Source organism: Halyomorpha halys, unplaced genomic scaffold (assembly GCF_000696795.3).
Source record: "Halyomorpha halys isolate HHAL.00 unplaced genomic scaffold, Hhal_1.1 Scaffold769.1, whole genome shotgun sequence".
Classification (NCBI taxonomy): domain Eukaryota; kingdom Metazoa; phylum Arthropoda; class Insecta; order Hemiptera; family Pentatomidae; genus Halyomorpha; species Halyomorpha halys.
Window position 1 is genome coordinate 420,885 of NW_027112617.1, and position 25,037 is coordinate 445,921.

The following is a 25,037-nucleotide window of genomic DNA, read 5'->3' on the forward strand; positions in this document are numbered from 1 at the left end:
CCTTTCTAGTACAACTGTTGGTTCTAGAATCAGTACTGACCCAAATTATTTTATAAAATAATTATTGGTATCATTAAATATATGAAATACGTTCTGGATTGTGTATTCCTGTCTGGGTTTTGAGAGGCTAATGGCTTTGTTTGAAATAATATTATAATTTTTATTCTCACTATTTTCGCTCACTGTTGTACTATAACAAAAATGTTTATTTCGTAAAGTGGTTTTAACCCTCTACCAATGTAGTTGGAAGGTTTTCTTGCCATTATTTAAAACGAACTTGTATCTAGCTCCATTCAAGTCTAAAAGATAAATATTTAATACAAAATGGACTTTACATTTTGGTCTGAAAGAGCTAGTTTTGTCTAGATATTTACTAAAGTTTTTGAACATGTTTTTTTTTTTTCAAACATTGAGTTTAAACTTTATTCTATTCATATAATTTTTGGTTTACTAGATATTTGTTTTTCTTAGAACTAAATAAACGTATTGTGCTTGTACTTTACCCATTTTTCCGACAAACTTTTATAGTTGTACTGGCGATTAAAAAAAAAACATTAAAATTAAGCAAGTTATATTTTTACCTGTAATAATGTAAATTGCACAATATTTTTAAAAAAATTTGGAATACCTTAAACACAAAATTTAAAAAAAAAATGTTTTTTTTGTCAGATGTGCAACTATTGAAGTGAAGTAGGGATATGAAAATAATGTACCTAAAAAAATGAGTTCTTTCGCAAAAAAAAAATTATTAATTATAAAAACATTTTAACATTTTGAAAGCCTTTTTTTTCCAGATGTCATGTTTTATGACAGAATGCCTCAATTTAATGGTTATCTTTAAAAAAAAAATCGGTATAGATTCTTTTTAAAATTCTTCTATAAGTCAGTTTCACACGTTTTATTATTCATTCCATTCATATTTAGTTCATGGAAATTGATTTTATTTATTTACTTTTAGTAATTGAAGCAGCTGTTTTTCGGGTAAAAAACGATAAATCTACTTTTTTATATCATTCAAAATTATTAAATCTTAATTATTATTATTATTTTTTGAAACATTTAATTTTGTTTTGAATCTTACTTTTAAAATGATTTTGGTGTTTTCAATTAATATCATTAATTAATTTGAACTAAAGTTGATTTAAGGTGAGTTCTTCCATTCAGGACTTATTAATCGCCAGGATATTCCACAATTCGGAACCCGCATAACATTCTACAATTGCAAAATCGTATCCTCAGTTTTGAAGGGGGCAGTAATGAAACACTAGATTTTGTATCCCTTTCTCAGTACATAATTCTGTGATAAATATATTTCATTTAAATGAATAATCGTTTTTGTGTTTCAATTGTTTTGTTGTTACTGTATTAGGTTCAAAAAATGAAATTTCTTAAACTTATAGTTTTATTATAATTACATTGAAATATTTTTAAACATAGACCAATAAATAAGGCTAGTATCAATAACAGAATACTTTTAGCAAGTACATAATTGAGGATACTAATTTATCTTTAAATACATTGAAATATTTTTAAAATAACCAATCTTCAAAAAAATAAAATAATACAGTTTGTTTCAACCTTATATTCTTATTTACTAAATTATTAATTCTTTGCTAACACTCATCAAGGGATTGAACACTATTTAGAAACTATGATTGTATGTATGTATGTCTAAACTAATTTAATAGTAATAAATTTTCGAATACTTCTGTATTAATTATAAAAGTAAAGAATTAGCAGCTAAGCATTTTGTTTATGAGTAATTCGTATGTTACTGCACTATGATTTCTTATAAGTAGTGCATTAAAGAAATAAGTGGTTGAAAGATCTATGGTACAAAGATATGAATCTGTGAAAAACTTAATGTAATATTTATTTATCCCTGTCCTGGGTAGGAAAACTAAATTTTTTACATACATAAACTACTTTATGGTCTGTTTGCACTTTTTTACTAATAATTTTTCTATTTTGTGGTAATTTTCATTATTTCTATTGATGCTAAATATTTTATGAAATAATTAAACAGTTAAAAAATTGATGGTTCATAAAAAATAAATGTGATGAGAAAAATCTCAACCAATAATGAAATCCTGTTAATGAAAGCTTTCTCGATGGAGTTAAGTATCAAGTATCTCTAAAACACAATTCTAAGAATTCTTTTTGTTCCTCCAAATGAATCAGCAAGGTTTAACTTTATTGGAAAATATTCTGTGATGATTCGATTTCCAAATCATGATTTCAAATGTTTGGAGACAATCTAGTTTTCTAGAGGTTTAGACAGAACAGAAGTATGCCAGACAGACAGCTTTTATCACATTCAGCTCCTAGGCAATATAAATGGTTTCTACTGACAAACACTTAAATTGTTTACCTACTCTAAATTCTTTATTTTCCTTGTTCAGACAAAAGCAATGTTTGAACCATGAGCAAAATTTCAGACTGCCTTCAGTTTGAAAACACTAAATGTAAGATCTCAATTGTGGCTTTATACAAATTTTAATTACTCCCCTGAGCCCTAAACCGTTGGTCCAGATTTAAGGTTTCAGATTTTAAAGGGAAAAAATTCTAAAATTCATGCTGGTGCTTCTATTTTCTTGTAATTATTACCTCAATTAGCTATAAAATACCCACTGAGTAGAAAAAATGTAACCAAAATCAAGTAAATACTCAACTAATTTATCAGTAATGCCATAAAGGACTGGTATGTATTAGCTTTTGTATTTCTTAAAAATTAAAATTAATTCATTCATTATAGTTCTCTATGAGTCTATTTTTTCTAATACGGTGTTTATTTATACAGTGCATCTGCAAACAAGATGGCCGAGTTTGGTTGGATCGACTACACAGTGTTTGGAGCATTATTGGTGGTGAGTGCAGGTATTGGAGTCGGTACATGCAAGGACCAGAGCAAGTCTGCTAATCAGTTCCTCACTGCAGGAGGAAAAATGGGTTGCATTCCTGTTGCTCTTTCAATGCTAGCAAGGTAATAATGACATTTACATTTTATTCGAAATAAAAACAATTATAAGTTTTTTTTTAATTCATTGATTATAAATAACCAACAGTACAGATTTTTTTTTTTTTCTAGTTTTCTGTCATCAATAACACTCATTGGCCAACCGGCAGAGGTATACCTGTACGGAGGTCAACAATGGTTGTTTGGAATGGCTACTTTCTTTATAATACCTATAGTTGGGTATATAATTGTTCCTTTCTTCAGGGGCAAGAATTACTGTTCAGCATATCAGGTATTCTTATAGAAACAAATTACTATATGAATTATAATATATTAAAAAAAAATTTTAAATTTAAATTCATAACTGCTCTCATGTATGAATCTTCATAGGCTTTACTTTCCTTAAAAACAATCAACTTGATAATAATAAAATATTTTGGTTAATATTAGTAATTTAGGTAGAATTTGGTCAAATAAATTTTTAAAAAACAGGTATCTAGGCCAGATCCTTTTTTGCAAACTATGACTACCACAAGATGAAATACTCACAGAAACAAGTAGATAAAATAATGGGAAGAGGCAAGCAGTTTCTGTAAATGGTTATGTACTGTTAGACTTGAAGTATACTTAAATCAGAGATTGAATTGACCAAATTAATGCTTTTTATATATTTTAATTGATGAAATATATTGCAAATATTCCAAGAATATCCTATAAAGAAATTATTTTTTATCATAGTGTATTATTTTCAGTATTTTGGGGAGAGATTTGACCGAAGATTGCAAATGTTGGCATCAATTCTATTTACATTTCAAATGGTATGTATTTAATTATTACTTTTTTTTGTTTTTGTTAACTTAATTCAAAGTGAACTAATTTGTTTTGTTTTTAAATTTAGATAGTGTATCTTGCCCTGGTCTTATATGCTCCTGCTTTAGCAATGAATCAAGGTATTTATCAATTTTTTTAACAAAGTTTTTTATTCATAAAATAGCGAAATGTTAAAAAATTTATTATGATTAACAGAAATCATTAATACTATTTTCTGTTCTTTCTGGTTTACAGTGACAGGACTAAATACAATGTTGGTTGTTTCAATAATGTATGGAGTTTGCATCTTTTACACGACCATAGTAAGTTCGGAAATATTCCAATAACATAGTAGTAAATATAGTTTTTTAGAAAAAAATTGATTTTCATTTTGAATTGAAATATTACCTTGTGATATTAATGTTGCAAGGATAAAACAAAACACATTTTCATATTTTTTTGATAGATTTTATTGTAGGAAAAAAATCACATTATCAACCAACTCTTGACCATCACTGGTTTCATTCAGCCAGCTTCATAAAAAATATTGCTTTTTTTTTGTATAGTGGTACATCTAAGATAATCATAATTTGACAGAAGCATATAAACATTTATTAAAATATAAATGTCAAACTTTATTTGATTCTTTCATCGTAACAGATTAACAGAACTACCAATCTCATTTACTTCACGCTCCATGTCAAACTCAAATAAATAAAAAAACTTTTTTTTATTTGTGCCATTATTACAGAAAAGCTGTGATATATCATAAAAAAATCATTATTTTTCATAGATATAAAGTGTTGTTAGTATCATTAGAACCAAGCAATGATCCCATTTGATTTTAGATTAAGATGCCTAGCAAAGTAACTTGGAAAAAAAATCTTCCCATTTTTTATTTTTTAATAAATAAAAGCTTCATTCTCAAGAAATCTCAAAATAATACTAACTAGAAGTCCAAAAACATTATATAGGTATCCTACTAAGCAATGTTTGAGACAAGCTGTATCTAGAATGAAAGATTTATTTCTTATTAGTTTTTGAAATATTAAAATAGTATTTTTTATTTTTTCGGAATTACAAGTGTCTTAAGAAATGATTTGTACTTAACAGACTTTTATTTTGATTGGGTGTAATAATGATTCTGAAGGTACTTTTTAATATTCATTATATCTGATTAAATTTCAAATATTTTTTGTTAATCCCTGACTTTTTTCAGGTTTAGGGTCACTAGACACTTTAGATCATATAAATAAAAAAATTAATTCATGATAATTGTATTGATAGAATTACATACAACATAAAATCATTGAAATTCTATCATTAAAAAAATTGTAATGACTGCAATTATATAGCTGTTCAAATTAAAAACTATATATTTTCAGGGAGGAATGAGAGGTGTGGTTTGGATAGATTCATTTCAAATAGTAGTACTTTTTGTCGCTATGTTTGCTGTACTTTTGAAAGGAACTATTGACATTGGAGGAGTGTCTGTAATTTGGGAAAGGAGTAAAGAATTCAATAGAACAAATTTTTTTAAGTGAGTATTTGTGCAATTATCAATATGGAGGTATTTTTAATATTGTAACAATATAAAAAAAATTGTATATTCTATTTAATCCATTTTATATTTTCGTTTAAAAAAAAAAATATATATATATTAAGGGCTATTTCATTTCATTAGTATCTTACAGATATTCTAAAATTGCAATAAACTCGAGTTTAAGTAATAAACGCGAGTAGAAGTAGCAATGATGCCAACTCCTTCATACAAAATTACCACCAATTCATAAAAGAAAGAACATTAAAATGGCTTAGGCTAGTGAAAGGTTTCACTTTTTCCGTTTCAATTACCTGCTTCATTCATCATGAAATACCACAGGGAAAACTTAATTTTTTTATTCTGATATTTTATAAAATAAATTACCCCTGAATTTAGTTGATATTTTAAGTAAAGACTTTTCAATTTTATAATGAAATTAATAATCTAATAATTTGTAAAAAATATTTTGTTTTTTCTTGGAAAACTGAAGGTATCCATATGGATAACTCGGCTCTTTTGCGATCAGCCAGGCAGTTAAAATAAAACCCCAAAAAACTAAAAATTGTTTGCCAATCATGTATATGCATATTGTTGAATTGAAATAAATAATACAATTTATTTATAACCTAGAAAGATTGCTATAGCAAATTATTTTTATCTAATTTTTGAAAATGATAGCTATAATAAAATTTACAAATAACTCGGATTTGCCTGTTAATTATTCACGGGTCAAAGCTATTGAAAGTAGCATTAAGCTGCTGTTAATTATCCATGGGTTAAAATTATTGAAAAGAATGATATTAATGTTAAAGTAATTATAATCTAATAGCGTTTTTGCTTATTTAGTGAACCAACTTGCAATATAAGTCCAGCATAGAGTTTAATATACCTAATTAGTATCATCCACTTCTACTAAAACATTTAGATATTAACTAAAAGTCTTTTTCTTGTTCAATAAAACATTGGATTGATTCTGGCAGTTTTAACATAAAAAATAAAACAAAACATGGATTTACTAGGAGGTAGCTGTAAATTATGAGGAAATAAAACAATCAAGAGTTTCAGTAAATCTTTGTTTGAATTTTAGTTTCAGCTTTGATATGACTGAGAGATACACCTTTTGGTCATCATTTGTCGGTTCTGGATTTCTACATATGTCTATATATGGCGGAAACCAATTGCAAATTCAGAGATTTCTCACTGTTTCATCGGTAAAAGAGGCAAGAAAGTAAGCATATACTTTGTTTTTATCAACAAATAAATGTATATTTTCATAAACTGATCCGTTTATGAATAAATAAAATGTATCATTAAAAATTAACTTATACTTAGCAAAGATGATTTTACTCATTATAACAATTCAAATTGCAGAATGTTATGGTTAAACACCATTGGATGGACTTTAGTTGTATTCATGTGTGTCTATGCAGGATTGTTGATCTTTGCTTCTTACTGCTATTGTGATCCTTTGTTAACCAATGTAAGTGAGAAGGCAAAATTTTGTGAACCACATGATCTTAAAGTTTACGTATTCAGATATAAATATTTAAAACATTTTGATTTCAGAGGATCAGCACACCAGATCAATTATTTCCTCTTTATGTTATGGAAACACTAAAAATTTATCCTGGATTTCCTGGTCTTTTCTTGTGTGGAATATTTAGTGCTGGTCTCAGGTATTTATAATTTTATTTTATTTTTTTTAATCAATTTATGGCCATATAAGTAAAGATTGTTTTTTAATTCATTTCCTAATTCTGACCTTTTCAGTACTGTATCTACTGGTGTTAATTCCCTCGCAGCTATTTGGTTTGCTGAGCTCGATGGTACAGAATTCAAGAAAAACCTGTCAGAGTCTAGCTCAGGTTTAGTAGTGAAAATAATGGCACTTGGTTTCGGTATTCTTTCATATGTTACAGTCTTTGCTGTCCCATATATGGGTGGTTTAGTAGAGGTAAGTTATTGATTGCGCAAAGAAATATATTAATAATAGAGTTTTGCGTTTATTTCTTAAAATATAAACATATTTGAAAGAATATTCTTACTAAAATTGTATATAATATTGTATTCAAAATTATGAACTTTACTAGTGCATACAGAAATGTAGGAACCACATGAATAATAATAAAGCAAAGTGGTTTGTTTAATATGATTATTAGATGAAATAACTTAGAATTATGCACACAGAATTTTTCATCAAATGTTTATACATTTAAATGATGAGGTGAAAAATAGTTCTTTTAGAATATTTTTAACTCTATTTAACTTCACAACGGATCGGAGTATTTTCTCCACCTTCAGGTATTATAATTTCTGTAGTTACGTCATTAATTTCTTCCATTTATCTAAACAATTATTCTACACAATTAAAAAGTTTACTCTGTTTTACTTTATAGTCAATTTCATTCCAAAACTTTTGTCATCCAAAGTTATATCTAAAGTAATTTTAGGTAATACCCTAAACCATTGTGAAGTTAAATAAAAAGTGTTTAAAAATACGCTAAAGGAAGTATTTTTCACCTCATCAGCTAAATGCATAAATAATAAATAACTTCCAAGAAAACAATCAAGAACATCAAATGTTAATTTTTTCCCAGCCTTCAGTCCACTTATAACCAACAATTAGATTACTTATGGCTAAGATTTAATACTGAATTAGAAAAATATATTTCATCATGATAGCAAGACTTTACAATAAAAGAGGGAATTAAAAGCTATAGTACAAGAGCCGGGAAGAAAAAAAAGCAGTTATCTCACCCCAATTTTTGATTACTTTAATGAAAACTATGTATAATATTAGTCAAAACTGATGAGTCTGCCAAGTATAGGTAGGGGGAATAAAAAATGACGGCTCTTTCAAACCCTTAAAAAAAATTTAATTTTTCATTCTGAGCTCTATATCTTAAAAACTACCAACAACACTGGAAAATCTAAAAGAACGTTATTTATAGAAGAGTAAATTTGCTGAAATATGAGCCATAATAGTGTTATTTACGTCCAATAGTTCTCGAATGTACTGAAATATCAGTAGATAGTGATTCTATTTTGAGAAATCTATATCTCCATAACCATTCAACCTGCAGATGTCTATTAACACTTAAATTAAAGCTAGTTTAATTTACTATAAAGTAGTTTATGACCTTTACCTTTGTAGAAATAGTAGTTTCCATGATATTTGCTAAAATAAATTGATTTATCGTTGTTCGGACAATAAATTTGATTTATGAAATACTTTATTTCAGAAACCATTGGACGTGCAGACGTCTGCCAGCACTCAAATTAAAGCTAGTTAAATGTGCTATAAATTAGTTAAAATGTTTATCTATGTAGAAGTAGCAGTTTTTATGATATTTGACAAAATACACTCACAAAATGTTAATTTCTAGTTCTTCATATAAAATGTTGGATTTTTGAAAAAAATATATCTAGACCCATAAGACGCACATATGTCTGCCAACACTCAAAATAAAGGAAATTTAACTTACTATAAAGTAGTTTATGATACTTATCTTCATAGGGGTAGTAGTTTTTATGATATTCACATATAAATATAAATTTGGCAAATGAAAATTTGTCTGAACAACTATAAATAAATTTATTTTAACAAATTTCATGAAAACTACTACTCCTACGAAAATAAATATCATAAACTACTTTCTAGCTCATTAAACTAGGTTTAATTTGAGTGGTAATAGACATCTGTACGTCAAATGGTTTTTGAGATACCGATTTTTCAAAATAAACTCACTAACTACTGATCTTTCAGTACGTTCTATACAACATTTTTATGAAATGTTACTTTTTAAAAAGCTATATCTCGAGAACTATATAACGTAAATAACTCTATTAGGGCTCATTGTTTAGAAAATTTACTTTACTTTAAATGACGTTCTCTTAGATTTTCTTGTGTTGTTGCTACTTTTTAAGATATAGAGCTCCGAATGAAAAATTAATTTTTTTTTTATCATTTTGAAACAGCTGCCAGTTTTTGTTCCCCCTACCTATATTTGGCACACATCAATTTTGACTAGTAATTTTACATAGTTTTCATTAAAGTAATAAAAAATTGGGGCAAGATAACTGCCTTTTTTCTCCTCTTGGGCTCTTGTACTATTAGAAGGGAGTAGGCAAAAAACATGTTTTTGAGCCCTAACTTTGTAAACGCAAAGCTCCTGGATACGACCTAATAACATCCCACATCCTTAAACTTCTTCCTCAAAAACCCATCCTATTCCTCACCTACATATATAATGCCGTTCTCCGTTCCACATATTTTCCTGACCCATGAAAACTATCTATAATCAAAATGATCTCCAAACCCCAAAAGCCACCAGAACACCCATCCTCTTACCGTCCCATCTCTCTATTACCGATCATGGGAGAAATTCTCGAAAAACGTATTTGAATATTTATTTGAAACACCTATATCTCATCTCGTTGTAAACCTGCTGACTGCCCTACAGTATACTTTAATAATGTGGCTCTTACCCCTGTAGAACAGATTCGTTATCTTGGACTACATCTTGATAAACCACTAACCTAGAATCCTCACACAAGACTGAAAAGACAGGAAACTGCATGCAGATTCCAACTATTACAGCACTTACTAGACAAACGGTCTATACTTCCAACTCATTACAAAAGACTGATCTACATGACAATAATAAGGCCCATCTCGACATACGGAGTTGAGTTTTGGGACTCCACTAAACCTTCAAATTCCTCTCGTATCCAATCCTTACAATCCAAAATCCTTCGTAAAATCCTCAATGATCCTTATTTTGTTACTAATAAAACTATCCATAAAGACCTAAATGTTCCTTATGTAACCGATCTAGCCCGAACCCGATATCATTCCTTCCATTATAAACTCCCTAACCACCCAAACCCACTAATTTCTAACCTTGCTTCCTCTTCCAATCCTGGCAATCCTCTAAGGCGCCTGAAAAGAAGATGGCCTCGTAACCTTATATTGTAAAATGTTTTTAGAGTTCTACTACTGGGTAGTTTCTCTACATGCTGTATCATATCATTATCATTATGCCATTATGATGAAATTTACTTGTTGTATTTATATACAGTTGTAAATATCAATAAATAAATTTAAAAAAAAACTTTGTAAAACATTATTTAATTAAATGTTCATCTTATTTTGAGAAATAATTATAATAATTTTTTCAGCTTGGAGTTTCATTAACAAGCACGTTGACAGGATCATTGTTGGGAATTTTTCTCTTGGGAATTCGTTTCCCTAAGGCAAATGCCATGGTTGGTATATTTTTTTATTGCTATCATTATTTAACTTTTTTTACTAAATTGAATATATTGGTTTAAGAAATGAATATTTGTTATAGCTTGTGTTTTATAAAAAAGAAAAGCTTGTAAATTACATTTACAAATAAAGTAACATGGGATAAATATTTATTCAGTAAAATTCATTGCTATATTTTTTGATATTACATATAAAAGATGGTTTCACAAAGATTAACTTAAATAATTCTGATTCCGAATGATAGTATAAAACATCATATTATATCTGTTATTATACTTTATAATGACAATTGCCATAGAAACACACAACATGCAGATACAACAAGGTATATATGAAGGAAGAAATGTAAACTACTCAGTAGAAAAGCACAGAGAAGTTTATCTAATCTAATAGATTGTTAGGGACTGATATATTAAGAATTTTGATGGTTCTACCTGGGGTATTTATAGTTATTAATAAGTTATTTTAATTTGTATAGAGCACTCATTGATTAATATTTTTGTTAATGATGAACAATGATGCTAAAGTCATACACTATTTTAGGAAGGGCAATTTCAGTAGATTGGCAACTAAAGGAAATAGTTTTTATGAAATTGAAATAAAACAACGGGTCCAGGATAAAATATAGTGTATGACACTTTCTGCATATATGGCACGTCTCATTAACAACTATTTCTCAAACTTTTAAATTTATTTAAAAATTTCAATAATTGTTGGTATCTTATATTAACCATTCATCAGTATTTTCTCAGGCATGTTTAATAATAATTAAAATAGTGCTAAATCAGAAAATTACCTAAAAAGATAAGTTAATTATTTAACCATTTTCTTATAAATGATTATTTCTGATAGGGAGCGACTGTTGGACTGGTTGTAAGTGTAGTTGTTCTGAGCTGGATTGCTTTGGGAGAATCTTACTCTAGAAGTCTAGGACTGAAAGTTCATCCCCCACTTCCAAGTTCGGTGAGGGATTGTGCAGAGCCTGTACATATAAATCCGTAAGTGAAGAATATGAATAACTAAAAAAAAAATTGAGTACTACTTTTTATTGGATTATTGAGTGTAAATTAGTCAATCTAGTCAAGTATAATGCAAAAAGAGCCACCCAAATTCATCACAAGGTTCATTTTAAATGTATTATAAAATGAATAAAGGGGAAAACACTTAGTTGTTCTATAATTTTTAACTTATAAATTGTTTCAGCAATCCTTAAAATATAATTAAAACTTCATTGTTATCATATTACTATAATAATAATTATGATGCCTTGACAATTATATTTTACTTGAATAGTTCGACTTTTCCGAACATAAAAAATAAATTGTTGGGTGAAAATTGGAAGAAGCATGAAAGTATTATTACTAGGATTACTTATACTTTAACTGTCTAAATTATTAAATTAAAGTTTTTTAAAAATATGTTCATAGTTTATTTAAATGGATTTTTTTTTCAGAGTGGAAAATCAAGAAGAAGCCTTTGTTTTGTATAGAATCTCCTATACTTGGTATTGTATGTTTGCAGTATTTATTACACTTATTCTAGGAAATGTTGTAAGCTACATTTATGCTGCTATTAAGAAACCTGAAGAAGTTAAACCAAACCAAGAAACTAATGCGTCAAATCTTTTACTCAATGAGAGAGAACTGAAACCTGTAGTTTGGGCCAAAGTATAATTGAAATATTATGGCAGTACATAATAACATGTGTTATCAAGATTTTTATTTGTTAATTGTTACTATTATTTTTTTTTACTAATAAATGACCAATTATTTTTAATGATCTGTTTAGTTAAATAAATTAAGCTGTTGAAAAATATATATGATATTTTTATGTGTGTAAAATTTTAAATAAAATCGTTTGTATCAGTATTGTTTTTAATGAACAATACATTTTAAAAATTGTATAAGGTAATTGAACTATTATTAATATAAGTTCAAAGACAATTGTTGTTTATTGGTTAAGCTTGGTAGTGTATGAATGTGAATTCTTTGTCAACAGTTATAATATGGCACTAGTTGAATTGTAAAAAAAGACTGTAGATAAAACTAAAATTGAATGATATTAGTATATAATAGTCAAGATTGTTTTACATAGTCTTTTAAGAACTTTTATATCTTTTTGTAGATAGTTTTTTTTAAAATGTTATATAGATTAAGATGAATTTATTATTTCCGATATTATTATATTGTTAATTCCGATATGAATAACCTTTCTTAATATTATATAGATTTGTAAATATCGAGGTGTGATTTTTTAGTGAAAGAAGGGATATTGAAGCCATATGCATAAATTCATTAAGGAAATGGTTGATGCAAAAGCTAAATTACAAGGCGAACCTTAAATATCATACATAAATGATTCCTAAAATGTTTGTGAATATTAAAAATTATAATTTATGAATGATAGTTTAAGTATGTAAAAAAATATATTTTCTTTTCTTTTTTTTTAATTTTCATTAATCTAGGATAGCAATAAATTATACTTTACAAATGATTGGTTTTATTTTAAACTTATCAAGTGATAGTTAAATGGTTTCTTCTATTTTTTCAAAATCTACTGGCAACCCCCATCCTAACCAAGAGAAGTCCAAAAAAGTATATTGTCTTTGGCCTTTAAGGTCTAGATCTGTTACAGACAATATAACTAAAGAATTGCCAATCACTAGCTCTAGGTACTCTATACAGTAAGTTCTATGTTCTTAAAACTTTTATGAATATTTAAAATCTAAATTTTACAATTTTATCAAACAAAATTATCATATATCAGAAACATTTTTATGATGAAATTGATGTTTGAAATTTATAATAAATGATCATTTTAAAATTATCATTTAATTTATCCTAACTAGTTACTTCAAAACAAATCATGCTCAGAAGAGTGTTTATAGTAAAAATTTACCTTTGAACTTTTTATTAAAAAAATTACATCTTACAATATTTTCTGGTGTCTGAGATTTACTTAGCCTGCTACTAAACCATGGAAACTATGTATCACAGCAAGGTGACCTTATAACAATGCTACTATGCTTTATAAGAACACTATAACCAAAATAGTCACAAGTTAATGTAACCCTTTGATAGTACTAAATATACTAGATTGGTTTTGAGGAGACGGTTGGGGGAGGGGTCAGGAAAGGTACACAAATAAATAAAACTAGCTTAGAAAGGATGTTCGCCTAATCCTGGTGAACACCCGAAATTCAGCATAAATAAATATATTATATTTTATTATGATGGGTAATCATTGATCATAGATATATACAATAAAGTTGAACATGGTTAGAATATATGGTTATGCAAGAAAATGAATCACACTTGCCATGAGTTTTCTTATGTGACCTCACTTTTCTCTCCTCCCCAAACCAAAGTACCCTTGTTGAAATATTATTCATTAAACATTCATAATTATATTCATTGAATATATCTTCAATTTTTTTTTTTAACGACTTAAATTTAAAGAATTATTTTATGGTTTGTTGTCTACACCACATCACAAATTCAAGACTGGATTTTGTAAGGAAATAATACAAAGCATATGACTTTTTTATCTAAAGGCAAACATTATGAACTTTAATTATTAACAAAAACAAGAAGTAAAAAAAATAAACTTGTCTTCTAGTTAGTCATCATTCCTCTTGTTTGATGAACTAGCAAAGCAAAATTCTCTGTTGCAATAGGACTGGTCCACTAATGAACTATAGCCGTTTCTGAATGTGTCTAAATCACATAACTCTTCTCCATAGCAATACGGAATTTTAACAAGTTTTTCATTGACATATACACCAACTTTAGGTTGTTTACCTGATTTAGTCTTGCAGCTGTAAAAACAAAAATTTAGAATGACACTAAAATATCTATGAATAAAAATATTTTATTAACAAATGTTTTGATCTAAGGAGATTATATTTTTAAATTCTTGTATAATATTTTTATGAAAATTAATAAAAATGATTATTTGAAGGGGTAAGTGGATGAAGGGGATAAGTGCTGGTCAAGCAAGTGTGAGGTACTTTAACCTCAAAATCTAGTTAATAACTGAGATATTTAAATATAGAATGGTTTATGTAATTTCAAAACATAACAAGCTCCAGTTAAAAAAAAAATTGAACTTTATTTTCTACTATCTACTATTCGTAACTTAACCCTTTCATCCACTAACCCCTTCAATTGAAATCAATGTTTCTGTCGTATAAATCACTTTTTTGGGGTGCTTAGAGACTAATTGTCTACCTCAATCTGGATCCTGTTGCTCATGGCTTTGCTACAATGACCTTAAGGTGTACAGCCCATTCCTTTGACTATATTAGCTTCTAGAGATAGGTTTAGAACATTTCTCATTGTATTAGGCCTGCAGTCAGGAAGAGGTAGAAGGGGGGAAAGGGAAATCTCCAGGGCAGAGACCTCCAGGAAGCCTAATGGGGGTTAACTAAAAAGTCTATTGAGTTTACATAACGTTTGTTCAATAAATATCGGTACATGCAAATAAAAATTATTTTAAAATATAGTAAATAATATCACTCTCGAATACTGTAGCCTTAATTATGGATAGATATGTTATTTATAGTTTAAAGAGAAAAGAAAGTGTTGTCAATTGATGCTATATTAGCAAGAACATTGAATTTTGACTTTATTTCTTTAAAATTTGAAGGAAAAAAAAACAAGAAGAGTGTTGTGAATAAGTGTTGTAAATAAAAAAAAATAGTTCAAGCTATACAGTGTTATTATTATAAACACTATGCTGAAGGAGTAATTAAACTGTGTAATCATAATTAGGTAATTTTGTTTAAGAAATGTGTTGTATTTTATGTAAAAAAAATATATCTTTTATTAAAATATAGTAATAAATTTCACTTTCATAAATCATTAGTTCATAGATTAATATAATTGACAAAAATAATATTAATATATGAATGATGTACAGTGGTCTCTTGCTAATCCAAACTAATGGCTATTCCGAAAGAATTGGGAAAGGAAATATAATTATTTAGTCTTGGGAAGTCCACCAGAAAGTTTCGGTGAGTAAGATTTATTTGAAATGTTCTTTGATGAATTTTCTAATTCATTTGCAAATTCGACTTGGGATATGAAGTTATAATATAAATAGATATTGTGAAATTGTTAACTCAATAAGAAAATTCTAATTCTCCACTGTTTTCTTCTGTGGACCATATCTCTCTCAAGCTCCTATCATATCTTCCTTATTTCTCAGATGATTTAGCAATTGCCATATTCATATATTTTTATTCTCAATCATTTTGCTTTTAGATGTTTCAGGAATATTCCATACTTTTTCTCCTTTATGTACTCCCATGTACGTACATTTTCTATTCATATCTCATAAATAAGGATAGTCTACGTTTCTATCTTGCTTACTGCTATTTCAGAAATTTCCCCTGACAATTTCACATTTACAATTCAACTTAATTTACACACTCTGATAACAGATGAGGTGGAAATCTTCATAAATTATTTTTACACTGACAAAATGAAACTGTTAAAATATTTAAAAATATTTTGAAAATTTACCTGTAAAGAACAGAGATTATGTTTGCTGAAAAGGGAGTAAGGTATGATGTTCTCCAGCAATTATCCCTTTCAGAAGGACTGACAAATCTGTTACCAGGTAAATCTTCCTGACACCTACCAATGCCTAATGATACTAATAACTCTCTTATTCCTGATGAATGAGCAAAATAAAGATTGGCTATCGGAAGATATTCAGATCTGGAAGAGGGAAAAGAAAGTATTAATGTACTTAAATAGTTGATCAACATGCAATTCATGTGGAAAAAGAAATGTTTCAGAAAGCTTACAGATCCAGTTTCTCCAACATATCTCGAACTAGTTGACATCCCAGTTTGGATGTATAAGTATTACCAAATCCAGATTTCCAATAATATGTCAAATCTTCCAAATATTCCATCAACTTAGGAGAAAAAAAAACAGTGAGATATATACAATTTATAGTTCTAGAGTTATAATAGTGTAAAAATAAAAAACAAATAAAAAATGAAATAAGTAATATGGTAATGAACAAATATAATTTAGAAATTAATTAATAAAAATAAGATTTATCATAAATTAAATGCAGGAGTAGTTATAAATAAGTATGATTACAACTTTTTTTTATAATACATTATTGCATATAATTTCATCATAAAAATATAATTGTTTTGCAATTAAATATACCTGTAGTTCTTTGGTAGAAAAGACTCCACACCATGTTGAATAATCTCCATGGTACCATGAATTTTCAAACGCACATACATCATATATATCCTTTATATTACCTAACAAATTAGAGGATTAGAAAATGATGCATTGAAAAGATCCTTTAAATTTCTTGACGATAAGAACCCAAAAAATACTTTACCAAAGGAAAGTTTATCAGTAAATCCAAGTCTTCTATTGACTTCACTCAGTAAAACTGTCATTTCAGGTGAATTTTCATAATCTTTGACATACTTTTTTAATGTAGGACTCTTAACTGTTGACTTCCAAAATGGGCATTGTTTTGTATTCTAGAAATATTATCAAAAATTCCTACATGATCAAATTAAATTGTACATAATCAAATATCTTTAGTTGAAGGTATATATAGAAAGCATTTAAAGTATGACTTTTTACCTTCAGAAGACTATCATCAACAGAGCCATTCAAATTCGCTGAATAGTGTCCAAACAAGCCTTGAAGTAGAGCATCAGCACTTTCGTCAGTTCTTTCAGCAGATGTTTGTTTCACCTTTTTGCAGAAACTTTATATTTAACAAAGTAATGTTAGAAAGAAATATCTTTTTACCTTATATAATGGTGTGTTGGAACAGATGGAATGTCAAATTTGTTTATTATCCTAATGAAATCTTTACATTAAGGAATTATATCTTGTTTACAAATATTAAGACAATTAGCATTAAATTAATCTATAGATATTTACCTTTCTTTCATGTTCATACCAAATCTTTCAATTCAATATGAAATAAGTTTTTGTATAATTTTTTGTCGTCAAAAGAATCTGAGAAATTAAGTTTTATATTATATAATTTTAAGAATAATGCTTGTGAAGCATTTAGGAGAATTGACAGAAAGAATCAACTTTTGTTGGTGGCACAATGTGCAATAGAACTGTATATCGGTGGACTACATATGGAAATGAAACAAAATTCGTTCTTTTATGTTTAAAACATAAACATGAGTGAAAATTGTTGATTATGAGGACAAAAACTTATTTCATTTTCTGAAAATTTATAACATTTTTACTTAAAATATGCATTAATAAAGTTATATTATAAAGTAAAAAGATAAATCAAATTTATTACATTAATTAACTGTATATGCTTCTTGTCAAAAATATGCGAAAATCTCTTTTTCAATCTTTTTCCTAAATCAAAAAGTTCACGGTGACCAGATGTTGTAAGATGCATATCTTGGTCATCGGTTATATTGAAACTCCAATCACGAAGTAAATTCAGTTGAAATTTATTGAGTCCTCCACCTTTTGGAAACAAAAAATTAAGACAGTAAGTAATTGTAATAAGAAATTAATAGTAATGCCAAAGAACACTTAACTTAGAATTTCCTATGAGAAATTATTAATACAAATTAATTGGTAAAGAATTATTATTAAATGTAAATAAATTAAATTTTTAATTGGTAGACTAAGGAAGAATTGAATAAATATACAGGGAGAATGTATAAAGGTAATTCTTAGATAGAGGGTGATGATAGCAGCGTGGTAACGTGCCTGTCTGCCAATCCATAGATTGCGAGTTCGACCCCAGCCCTACCCGGGATTTTTTAAGCATAAAATTATGCAATACTCACAATACTCACAATCTCCCCCCAGGCATTTGTGGTGTGGCATTTGTGGTGTTTACTACAATAACAATCTATTTAAATTTTGGGCATGATTTCTTGGTAATCCTTAGAAGGTAGGTTTTATTGTTAATATTGTTAATGTGTTTGATAAGAAGAAATAAAAAAAAAAAAGTATTGATATTGCATGTTTTATTATAATATATGGGCAATCTGCCTGTACGTGGAATACTTTTTTTAATGAATTGTGTAAAGTCAATAATTGAGGTTGTCTCCTTAATGGCCTAAGGGACAAACATTGGAGAATTAAAATAAACTGTTAAGAGTAAAGTGGATCATTTTTAGTTGTAATTATTAATATAAACACCTCTCAAGCAATTAATTACTAAATAAATTGAATTAGGAAAGTAATATTCATCTTTGCTTAGAAAAATGTCTACAGGGCATGTAGGGCAAATAAGAATTGAGATATTTTATCACAATAATGTTAATAATTAAGTGAAATCTCGCCTGCTCTGTTTTTATCATAAAAACTATATCATGAGTCAGAAAGTAAAATAAACATTATAGATAAAAAAAATTGAGTATCATCATATGCATATAATGTAAAAGATTCGCAAATTTTTACTTATTTGTGAAAATTACCCATTTAATTATTTTGGATGTTAATAAAGTTGCTTAAAAAGTCAATGAAAACTCTAACCCCAAATCACTCAAATGCTTATCCTTGAATCCACAACTTGAAGAATTAAAAAAAAAAAAGTATGGAACCATACTCCTTCATTAATGAAAGCAAAAACTTTTAAAAAAGAGAGTAATATTATTATTGAAAAATTTTAAAAATGACAAAAGTCTTCAATTTTTAGCAAATTCCAAGTGTTGACTACTAAGTTAATTATTGATATTTGAGGCAAGAATTTCTTTTAAGTTAAAAATTTAGGCTTGGACAAGAAGTTCCATGGTAGAGTACAAAAAATTGAGTAATCCATTATTTGCTCACTTTTTTATTTTAATTCTTTTATTAAATTGTAAATTGTAATGAATTCTCCCTTTTGCAATTAAGGCTCTTTTAGACTTACAAAAAAAAATCACTACAAACCAAGGTTTTCTTATTGAACTTTTATTTCCCCCATAAAAAATAACCAAATTTTCTAAAAAGGTAATACCAATAATTTCATATCAATGAGAAATTTAAAAAAATAAAAATCTCTAAAACTGTGAAACTTACACCTTATAACATTGTTTCAATCAAAACGAAAGTTTTAAGCTGCCATAAAAATATTGTAACACTGAAGTTACCAAATATATGTAAACAATTTTTCAGGTCATGTTTTTTTATAGAATGTGCTCTTAATATATATATTGATGATATATTATTAATTTATGCCTAAATTTTATCAAATAAATAAGGGATTTGAGTAATGTAATACTTTTTTTTATTTAGAATAAAATACATACCTATTGTTTGAAAATTATAATGACTTACTTCCACTGTTGTGATTTATGATTATATCATCTCTTAGAGCCTCCAGTTTTCTATAATTTACCATTTCCCTGGTGTGTGGGTAACGGGTACCATGTCTGAAGAATGCCCATATTTTTTTTGGCTTACAATCTTAAACAGGTTAACCAATTCTATAAAGTCATTCTTTTACTATAATAACTAAGAATATTTGGAGAGTTAGCATGTGCAATATACTACAGATAGTATATTGAGACTAAAATAGATTATTTTACTTTAATGCAAAACTTAATTTACCTTCAATTTTCTTAATTTTGCCTCGTACAGTATCGTAAGCTGTGGCAGTAGAAAATAGTTGATATAGGGATTCACTATTTTCTGAATTGGTTTTGAGTGATTTACCTTCAGTAACCATGAAGACCGTGATAAAAACTATGAAAGATGCCTAAAAAGTAATAATTAGATGGATTAATTACATATCTACAAATCAAATTATAAAAAAAATATTAATAAAATTTACAAACAGTTAACTTCATGTTCTGTTAATTTAAATTTCAATTTTGATTAATTTTTGAAGGAACTAAACAGCAGATAGAGTCTGCTATACTACCTGTTGTTCTCAAAGATGTACATGATCTATCTTTATATAAGATTTAAAAACTAATATTTGTTTCACAAGTGATTCTTGCCTATTATCATTGACATCATCAATTAGTCAGTGTTTGCTTTATCTAATTGAATTCCTGTTTGTGTTTTTCAAATCAGCATATACAGACTATAGCAGAACATATCTAATCAATATTTTACACAAGATTAATTAAATTGCAACTTTTTTGAGATGAGTACTTTTTTTTTGTTGAAATTCTAAGTACTTAGGTAAAAATATAAAACTAATAATTTTGTAGTGAAAGTGTTTAATAAATTAAAAGTGATGGGTGTTTGACTTATTAGGTTATTTATTATGTTAGCATATTTTTTGTTTTGTACTTTGCAAAGTAGGTACAAAAATCAGGTGCACATTCAATATGGTAGAGGTTTGATTGAAAGGTCTCAGTCAACATGAGGATACAAACTGAAACTTCTTGCTTTCAGGTTGACCATCCAACAATCTGATCAACAAACAATTCCTAACAATCTTTAAAAAGTTCTGTAAATATAAAATAATCTATCTAATAACACACTACAGAAAAACATAGCATCTTATTATTTCACAGAAATGTTTAGCCTTCTGCTAAACATTTTCTAACCTATTCTAACTCTTCCTAACCAAACTCCTCCTAAAAACGTTCTAAAAAAAGTTAATAATTCTTTTGCTACTATAACAATCTTCTTTTTTATTTAATTTTTAATCTTTTTTAAACAATAACACTTTGAATCCTACTATTATTATTACTTCTAATAAAATAATGTAGTATAAAATAAAGGGTAATGACCCTATGAAGATCTACACAGTAAAATCAATGTACATATTGCTTTTTCATCACTCATGTTCCTTAAGTGCCAAATTAGTTAGCGAATTAATTTTCCCCATTTCATTCCAGTAAACACGAGCATTTCTAAATTTTCATAACTCGAACATCAGGTGCTTATTCACAAAACAAACTCTAACACGGAAGTCTACAGCTGTGCCAATTACATCAGTGGTAATAATAGCATAAGCAGGTTCTGAATATCACACTACTGGAGCTTGTTCTGAGGATTAGAACGTAACAAATGTTCAACAAAACGGAACAGTTCTGTAAATCCGCACTATTTACAGTTTGGATTTCGTATGAATCGCTCAACCATTGACTGTGTTGTAGGATTCAAGAAGCCTTTGGTCTATAAGGAACACTCAGTAAGTATATGCTTCGATATCAAAAATGCTTTGGATACTGTCTGGCAGGCCAATACTATTAAACAGCTGCATCAATATGAAGTGAGAAAGAAATCTAGCAAACTTTATCCAGGGATTCCTAGAAATAGTAATTGATAGGTTACAATAACGAAAAGATGGGATTACTTATACAAAAAAAACAACAACATAAGTAACATTGTTCCTCAAGGCTCCGTACTGATTTTTTAACACCAAATACCATTGACTTTTAATTAGCAGGCTACTTTGCACGTCATCTGTACTGTATTAAGATCCATATTCAGTTAATAAATTAGCAATATGGTCTCAAAGAACGGGATTCATGTTTTGAACAAACAAGGCATGCTGTATTTACATTAACCACCACAGGAACTCTAGTATTCTACCACAGTAAACTCTAAACATTACCCCACTAGTATATACCAATTTTTTAGAACAAGTCCAGTTAACAGTTTATGCGTTGAAGCTGAAATCACGGCCCTCTCCTGTCGCCGTCAAAAGTTAAGTGCTAAATATTTGACTAAAATCTATACGCAACTAGAAAAATCTGTATATAAATCTATTGTCGAACAGAAGTATTGATCATAATGGACATTTTCACCTCCTTATATAAATTGTAAAATGCTTAAAGTTTCCAAGACTAACAGATGTTCCCTCAAAAAATAATACGAACTTTTTTTTCTTTTGTTTTTTCAGAACTCAATAACTACCAGCACAATAGGGTTATATACACTTGGATGTCTCGAGGACGACTTCATCCTCAACATCATCCTCAGTCTACAACGGCGATAGAGTGCTGAAATACAAGGTAAAAGATATCTGCGATCTCTTCACAGCTGAACTGACGGTGATTTCAAAATCAGTCTAACTGGCTGAATCAAAAACTGATCAATCAGTAGTATAGTAGTTTACTCTGATTCTCTGATGGCCCTCAAATCTTTTTACCAAATGTTCTCAGACAACCCTCTTGTCCAAGAAATTCATCACTTCATCAAGAGAAAGAAAATTCTTGAAGAAAAATTGTATTGTTGGGGGGTTTCCAAGTCATTCCGGTATTCCCGGAATCAAGGAAGTAGACGTAGCCGCGAAAGAAGCTCACAGAAGTTTACATCGGGACCTGCTCGTGCTATACTGCAGGTGTCCCGAGTGTAATTTTAGGATTATGATAAATGTGTGGAAAAGGGGGGCTGAAAATTGTGAGACACTTTATGCTCATAAAAACATGCATGTATATTTTTATGTTTTATTAATAACGTTAATTCCCTGGAGGGGCAAATTGGGTAGTGAGTTAGTTCAGAATTATTTATGTGTAGTAATATAAAAACAGAGCATTGGGGTGGTCTCATAGCTTATATAATATTATGGTTTATCTGGTGAATGACGTTTTCACCGCCGCGGTGACGTCTTCTAGTCCGCTTTCTCGTCCAGGTTGTGCTGTGTGCGAATATGGTGAAAACCATGTGATCGCCTGATGTCTGAAAAGACGTCTTTGTACCTCCGTGGCTGGCCAGCGTGTCCTGGACTCCGGCGTGATGGTAGGGATAGGCCAGGTCCAAGCATACATAGTGCATAGGCTGAGGCGGCATTGCAGTCGCAGCGTCTTCGAGGCCTTCCGGTGTCCGCGGCAGGGGGGGGATCAGGAAATGAGACCCCCGACCCCGATTTTATATAAATCCGAAATTAACCGTGAAAATCGGATTACTTAAATCCGACACCCTGTACAATATAACAGTTACAGCCCCCTTCCCTCTTCAGACCTGTATCGACCTATAAAGATTAGGATCGTCAATGACTAGCAAAAAAATTGGACACATCAGAAAATAACAAACACAAAATCATAAAATCAACTGTGAGTTACTAGGCCTTTTCTTCACCATGAAGGTGAGAGGAAGTGATTATAACACGCCTCAGAATCGAACACTGCTGATTAAATCATAATTATCTGATACTATGAGAGATCCGCTTCTTTGTCAATTATATAAAGTAGCTTTCACAGTGGTATATACTGTGTGGAATGTTCCAGATACAGAGGGATCATGGAAAAATGTGATGTCCCTGTACAACTCTCCAGAGTCTTGGGCGACAATGAGGAGAACATAAATAACACCATTAAGTTCATCAGATTGTTGAGTATGAGTCTGAATTTCCAATGAATCCTCGTTGAATAATTATCGTATGTTTTCATTATTAAGAATTATCTTATCATTATCATTAGGAATCATTAGCACTTATCATTTACCATCAACAATCATAATATTGCATAATTGATATAAAAAGCTAATAACTATTTTTAGTTAGAAGGGGACTAATAAACATCTTTAGTTTTTTCTCCTTAAATCTGAACCACAACAGAACATATTTTTAAAATATTTGATTTTAGGTACTTAATCGTTTAAGTACTAGTGTATTATTATTATTATACTGAGAGTCGGGAATCCCTTCTTCACTTTGATCCAGTTGGATCTTTTGTGAGTTACCCCTCTTTCCACTAGACATCCCATACGAATACCATGCTTCTTACGAAGCTCCTTGATTCTTTTGCGTTTGTTCTAGTAATGCCTTAAGGTTCCATTCTATCCTGTCCCAAATACTACAGTCTTCGGAAGGCAAGGACTTTAAATTCACACAGAATTTGCTGTGCCTTTTCTTCGTCTTCCATTCGTAGACGACATTTTCTTAAGATGACATTTTAAGGGGCAGTAGTCCATGAGAAGTCCTGTTACCGTTCTCAGTTCATTTATAGTAAGGTTAAGGTAGAATTTCGCCTTTTCCTCTGATATTTCAATTAAGAGCTTGGACTGTTTCATGCCTGGTTTCAATGCCCAGTATGTTTCCTTCTCTTTATGTCCCCAGGAATCAACCACCTTCCTGATTGCACTTCCAGATATGTTGCAACATAAGGTCAAACATAACAATATATAATAAAAATTACATATTTTAACATAAGGTCCAATTAGCATTATTTCTGATCCCTTCCTTGCTAGGTTATCTGCCATCTAGATTCCTTCTATCCCCTTATGTCTTGGGGTCTATATCAAGGTCAGTATATTGCCTTGGCTAATTCTTTTAGTCTTTCCAAGCAATTCCAGACTAGCCCTGACTTATAGCTCGGTAGGTCCAGCCCTCCCAGCCTGGACCAGCCCTAGTATGCTTCAGCTACTCCCCCCTCCCACGGGTCGTGAGGCCCCTTACAGACCGGGCTTAGGACGGATGAATCTACCCTGTGACTACCTTCATCGTGTATTGTGTTATGGTCGACCACAAGGTGCGGCCACAGACTTGGGCCCTGTTTCATAATGAAAGCTGATAGTATTAGTTCAAAATACAAG

General features: G+C 29.1%; 2 protein-coding genes across 3 annotated transcripts in view; one reads left to right on the plus strand and one right to left on the minus strand.

Annotated features, from left to right (window-relative positions):
* Positions 1-13,074, plus strand: part of LOC106686053 (sodium-coupled monocarboxylate transporter 2) — a 38,696-nt gene extending 25,622 nt beyond the window's left edge. Inside the window, exons 2-14 of the mRNA XM_014429160.3 lie at positions 2,801-2,983; positions 3,089-3,248; positions 3,709-3,774; positions 3,855-3,906; positions 4,022-4,089; positions 5,152-5,306; positions 6,397-6,537; positions 6,681-6,789; positions 6,876-6,985; positions 7,080-7,263; positions 10,491-10,577; positions 11,434-11,579; positions 12,035-13,074. Of these exons, the coding sequence (XP_014284646.1) occupies positions 2,817-2,983; positions 3,089-3,248; positions 3,709-3,774; positions 3,855-3,906; positions 4,022-4,089; positions 5,152-5,306; positions 6,397-6,537; positions 6,681-6,789; positions 6,876-6,985; positions 7,080-7,263; positions 10,491-10,577; positions 11,434-11,579; positions 12,035-12,254 (1,665 nt within the window). The 5' untranslated portion in view covers positions 2,801-2,816 and the 3' untranslated portion in view covers positions 12,255-13,074. The remainder of the gene's footprint in view (positions 1-2,800; positions 2,984-3,088; positions 3,249-3,708; positions 3,775-3,854; positions 3,907-4,021; positions 4,090-5,151; positions 5,307-6,396; positions 6,538-6,680; positions 6,790-6,875; positions 6,986-7,079; positions 7,264-10,490; positions 10,578-11,433; positions 11,580-12,034) is intronic.
* Positions 13,075-14,116: 1,042 nt separating this feature from the next.
* LOC106686055 (multiple inositol polyphosphate phosphatase 1) lies at positions 14,117-20,516 on the minus strand. 2 transcript variants are annotated; one of them, XM_014429161.2, is made up of 10 exons: positions 20,378-20,516; positions 20,151-20,298; positions 19,878-20,006; positions 17,896-18,071; positions 17,208-17,321; positions 16,954-17,101; positions 16,770-16,870; positions 16,394-16,506; positions 16,107-16,304; positions 14,117-14,398 (listed from the first exon to the last, which is right to left on the minus strand). In XM_014429161.2, the coding sequence occupies exons 1-10, from the start codon at positions 20,387-20,389 to the stop codon at positions 14,200-14,202; spliced, it is 1,338 nt and encodes a 445-aa protein (XP_014284647.1). In that variant the 5' UTR covers positions 20,390-20,516; the 3' UTR covers positions 14,117-14,199. The 2 variants fall into 2 exon arrangements, with proteins under 2 accessions (XP_014284647.1, XP_014284648.1); XM_014429162.2 differs by having other exon boundaries at positions 20,464-20,485.
* Positions 20,517-25,037: the final 4,521 nt, after the last annotated feature.